This window comes from Scylla paramamosain, chromosome 15 (assembly GCF_035594125.1).
Source record: "Scylla paramamosain isolate STU-SP2022 chromosome 15, ASM3559412v1, whole genome shotgun sequence".
In the NCBI taxonomy this organism is placed as follows: domain Eukaryota; kingdom Metazoa; phylum Arthropoda; class Malacostraca; order Decapoda; family Portunidae; genus Scylla; species Scylla paramamosain.
The window spans coordinates 18,435,012-18,441,011 of record NC_087165.1 but is presented as its reverse complement, the minus strand read 5'-3'; the positions used below and the strand labels follow the sequence as shown (position 1 = coordinate 18,441,011).

The window sequence follows — 6,000 nt, the reverse complement described above, 5'->3', positions numbered from 1 at the left end:
AGGAAAACTGACTACGTGAACTCTGTCAGTCTTATCTGTGCCCTTTGAAAATATTTGTGACGAGAGAACAAATTATAGACTACAATGTGAAAGCAGTGTAGATAGTAATGCAATTCTTTATCATCATGAGTGTCTATAAGTGAGCTTTATGCAGCTCGTCTCCTTTTTTTGGGGTCATATATTTTTCCTTTGAGTCCATTGCTTTTAAAATGGAATATAGACATCACGGTCTTTATTGTTCACTCCCGTCCCTCACCGTCTTATCGTTTCGACATCTGGTTTTAATCCGTAACAAATATTATATTTCACTGGAAATTTCTCCTTCCATGGGAATACTATCACGTGCACTCCGTCGTGTTGTACAGGACGCCCCTTTTGTGCGAGCAAATTGATAACAACAACCTTTCCTGAATCTCTGAATATGCCTAGCACGAATCAACATATTTTTTTTTTCACATTTTCAGTTCCTTTCTTTTATTTTTCAGGGAGAATATTCATATCTAGCTAAAGATAGGTATCTAAAAAATATATATATATATATATATATATATATATATATATATATATATATATATATATATATATATATATATATATATATATATATATATATATATATATATATATATATATATATAAGAAATAGCAAGACATTTCGAAAGTGTTCACAAGTGTCACAGTAACTTTAAGTTAATATGTACAAAACACTTAGTGAAAAAATGATAAATGGATAAAGAAAATAATGTACTCTAAGAAAAGGAAATAAAATTGTACTCTGAAAAAAAGGACTTAGAAAGTTTCTGCCGCAAGTTAAATTAAAATATACTGAATGAAAATGACAGAAAAAATGGATCTTATTAAAATTAAATAAAAAATATATGTGTATAAAAATGAAAAAAAAAGTACCATAAGAAAATTAAATGAAAAAAAAAAATCGAATGGAAAAGAAGTTAAAATGTGCTCTAAGAAGATAAAATAAAAATGCACACTGAATATCCTCGGTGTGTCCTTTACTAATAATCATAACTAGAAACTTCACATATCATCTCTAGCTAAAACATCCTCCATGAAGTCTGGCTATTTGAGTGTTTTCCGCTAGTCTCCGAACCACCACAGTTGTTAACTCTGCAGTGGGGCCCTATCCGTCCATATACGCAGTACGCTTTATATATACTTGTATGGTGGGATTCCGCTCACAGGGTGGAATCAAAATAATTTCGTCTTATCAACTCCTCTCCTCTAACTGACTGTCTTCAGCCTCCCTCTTCGCCGCAATCTTGCATCTTTTGCTATCTTCTAACACTACTTTCACGTTAACTGCTCTTCTAATATTGCTAACTAAATGCCTCCCTTCCTCCCGCGGCTTCGCTGCACAAGTCTTTTTACTTTCTCTCACCCCTATTCTAGCCACCTCTCTAATGCAAGAGTTACCTAGTATTTTCAATCAATTATTCTTTTTTTTAATAAATTTTAAACTCCCTGCCTGCTTCTGTATTTTCGTCTTTCCTAAGACGCACTTCAGAGAGGGAGATGTCAGTACTCTTATCCTCCTATTTTGGATGATGCATTTTGACTTCTTTGGGGACTGGCATCTCTGTGGGTCTTTTTTTTTTTTTTTTTTTTTGCTGTCATAGGCCAGTATCTTTTAACAAAAAAAGAAACAAAGAAAAATGTGCCCTACGGAATTCAAATGAAAACAAACTATATATATATATATATATATATATATATATATATATATATATATATATATATATATATATATATATATATATATATATATATATATATATGAAAATACACTCTACGAATATGTAATAAAAATGACCAACAAAAATAGATAAAAATGTACTCTATGAAAATTAGATTCAAGTTAATTCTACGAAACTCAAATAGAAATGACCTTAGAAAAAAAAAAGTGTACTCTGAGAACAAGTGAAAATATAATCCATAACGAAAAAAAAGAAATAATAAAAAAAAGAAGAAAAAAAAACACACCAGTATTTGAAACCTGTTAAAACATTCAGTGGAGCGAGAAGAGCCACACTTACCCCCTGGATGGTGCACACGAGCGAGATGGTGGAGCCTGACTGCACGTGGCGGTCAGCTGGCCCCGTGATAGCAGCCCGGGGAACCACTACCTTCAGGTTCACTAGGTAGCCGTAGCGACCCGTCTTGGTGGACACCTGCACGAGGTAACATCAGGCGAATGTAATGGTACTAGAAGAGTAATGAGACTAAACAAATAAATGTATAGGTTAGTAAATGAGAAATTATGCATTTTGGATCAGTTTTATGCACAAAATAATAAATGAGAATAAACTAAGAAATAAAATAAAAAAAAAATAAGAAAAATATTTAGGGAAATATATAATTGATTTTCGGATATTATTAACTAAATGATATTATTGTAACTCCTATCATAAATTAAAACACGAGTACTGAATGAAAGTTATAAAATTATTCTTGGCAACATCGTATCAAGTTTGTATTAGTACTGCAAAAACATAATATTAATAATTCATGTACGAGTTATATTTAATGAGAACGTATCGTATTTGTATTAACTAGACATCACTATCCTAACATTAATACTATACTGAATAAATTAATCACTTGTGCTCCCTAAGACGGTTAAACACACCCCTTAAAAGACAGTCTCGAGTATGTATGTTAGGCTGACTCACCTGGCACTCATAGGCTCCTTCGTCTCGCTTCTGCAGGAACCTGATTTGGAGCGCCCAGTCGTCAGCGTCCTCGGCCCGCACAACACTGAAGCGCTCGTCCCTACTGTAGGTGTGTAGGCCTGAGGTGAGGATGTGGTAGTCGCGTCGCCTGATCCACGACACCTGGTGGTAGACAAAGGGAATCTACAATTACGTCACCCGGAAGCTACATACAAGAGTAACGTAACCGTAGGAATGCCTCGGTATAATGAGCAGTAAACAACACCTCCAAGGCCCCCTGATCCAGCGCGGCGTGGTAAATGGCTAAACTTCTCTGTCTTGCATAACTCCTTTGTCTTGCAGAATTATATAAAGTACTGCTCCTACTGAATAGTTTAATGGAGAGCGAGGTATTCTTAAGATATCGTAATTAACATGGAGAAAATGGCACTCTTCCCATTTACGTATCTATTTATTGCATTCTCATGTTCCCTTCACGGTATCGTTTCATGATTTCGATTTTTTTTTTACTTGCTTCTTTCCCATCCACTTCGTACCATAATTAACTCGTATTTCCACGCCTTCCCTCTTACTCGCACGCTCCGGACCTCGGCTTTGTTTTTTTTTTTTTTACCTTCGTACTGAACCAAAGCTTTGAAAATTATCCTTCTGCTTCTTTTATTTTTCAAACACACACACACACACACACACACACCAAATATATATATATATATATATATATATATATATATATATATATATATATATATATATATATATATATATATATATATATATATATATATATATATATATATATATATATATATATATATATATATATATATATATATATTCATTCTCTTATTTTTTTAGGGAAGGAAAATAAATAGGTTTCTCCTGATTTTGGTCTTTAACTTTTTTTTTTTAGCCCTTGATCACTTCATTTACACGTAGAAAAAAAAAATACTTATCTTGTCACCATAATGAATAATCAAATATATATTGGTACTCGTTACATACGGCCGTGTGGCGCTGCAAAGATTTCCACTCCCTTCTTAATCTATATTCTTCTTAGTGGCACCGCCTCACGGGCTCCTCCACCAGGTTCATTAAAATCATTAGCCTCAACACTGGCCTCAAGGCCTTAATGATGAGATGAGGAGAATTTTTAAAGGGATTATCCTAAAGCTACTTTAATAGTCTTAAAAAGATTCTGACATGATAACCATGATATATGCAGCACCAATTAGTGACAGTAAGTGTGTGTGTGTGTGTGTGTGTGTGTGTGTGTGTGTGTGTGTGTGTGTGTGTGTGTGTGTGTGTGTGTTCAACTATTATCTTTCACAAATGCATTCATCATAACCGCATGTCATAAATTAGATAAGGAACTATGTTTGTGAGCTTGGTGGCACCATACGAATGCGTGGTTTGCACATTATAAACTTAGGGGAAGGATTATACCAATACGATGTGAAATAAATATTATCACGAGGAACCTCTTGGACGTGAGCAAGTAGCATTTTGATTATAAGGCCAGTATTCGAAAGAATAATGAAAGAAAGTTGAAGAACACCGCAACTGAATTTAATTAAAGTTATAATCTCAAATGAACTTAGAGCACTCTGTTTTCTAGCCTTATATGATACACTTAGACACTCCTCATAAATAATAAAAAAGACCACGAAGTACTGGGACAGATTTTCTTCTCATTGTACACAATCCTATGCATTAGGGCAGCTAATATATATATATATATATATATATATATATATATATATATATATATATATATATATATATATATATATATATATATATATATATATATATATATATATATATATATATATATATATATATATATATATATATATATATATATATATATATATATATATATATATATATATATATATATATATATATATATATATATACATATATATATTTTTTTTTCTAATCTGTGTGTGTGAGTGTGTGTGTGTGTGTGTGTGTATATATATATATATATATATATATATATATATATATATATATATATATATATATATATATATATATATATATATATATATATATATATATATATATATATATATATATATATATATATATATATATATATATATATATATATATATATATATATATATATATATATATATATATATATTTAACGGAGTACTCTATCGAATACTTTTCTTTTTCTCAGGTAAATTAAATAATAGCATGACAATATCACTCTTCTCATAGTCATTGTCATTACAAAGCTGGATATGAACACGCGATCCAGCAATCTCACGACCTAGCTATGGCATTAAATCACTCATAGCCGTGGCACACTAGCCATATGTGCAAAGAATCAAGAAGGGATTTGCAATCCGTTATTTCATGGTGAAAATCTGGCAAAGGGTTTCTTAATATTTTTCTTTTCTTTTCGATATCCGCTCCGCTGTACACCATAATGCTACGGTAAACCTAAGCGCTAACATTCTCGGTGCATGTACTGTTCTAATTTATGCACATTTTGTATAGGACTAGAATTACCGAGAGAATTGCTGACATAAAATTCTTATTGAAAATAGAAGACTTAAAAATACGAGAATATAATAAATATGAAAACAAAGATGCCAACTACCTCTCTATTTTTTTTTCTTTTTTCCTTCATGCATTGAAGCCCTGCCGTAAAAACACAGATGCAAATGGAAGTATGTTATAAAATTCATGAACGTAAAGAAAAAGAATATCCTAAATTGGATCAACAATTTTTATGGATTATGTGGCTGACGTTAAGACTGCCATATAGAGAAGCAGGCCACCAGATGTTGCCTCACGCTGCGGCCCAGCTGCTGACGAACGCAGATTTAAGTGGAGGACGAGGGCGAAAAGATATCCATAACCCGTATAAACCCTTTCGATTCTGTTTTCTTTAATATTGTTAACGATACTCTTGCAATTCATTAAAAACAACAACAACAACAACAATAACTACCACTACTACAACTAATAATAATAATAATAATAATAATAATAATAATAATAATAATAATAATAATAATATACTGCCACTGTCACTACTAGGCCCGTGAACTATACTGTATAACAAGGGAATATACAAAAGAAGTATAAGCAGCAACAGAACTTGAGGTCCTTATGAGGCTGTTTGGATATCAAAGTGTAAGAGCAACCGTTGTTATCAAGGAATGTTTCACTAAACAATATATAGTGAACACTTGCTCCAGCACGGAAATGTTTCTGTTGCATGGCAAATGTAGACAGGAAAGCTGACGTGTCACGGATATAAGTGACCCGATTCCATTGTCAAATTGTG

The 6,000-nt window shown here is 32.0% G+C and overlaps 1 protein-coding gene across 2 annotated transcripts in view; it reads right to left on the bottom strand.

Moving 5' to 3' along the window:
- LOC135107560 (zwei Ig domain protein zig-8-like) overlaps positions 1-6,000 on the bottom strand; it is a 145,614-nt gene that overhangs the window by 17,778 nt on the left and 121,836 nt on the right. The window contains exons 4-5 of one of the 2 annotated variants that reach the window (XM_064017558.1): positions 2,688-2,870; positions 2,052-2,186 (exon numbers count right to left, since the gene is read on the bottom strand). In XM_064017558.1, coding sequence (XP_063873628.1) covers positions 2,052-2,186; positions 2,688-2,870 — 318 coding nt within the window. The remainder of the gene's footprint in view (positions 1-2,051; positions 2,187-2,687; positions 2,871-6,000) is intronic. The other variant, XM_064017559.1, reaches the window with a different exon arrangement.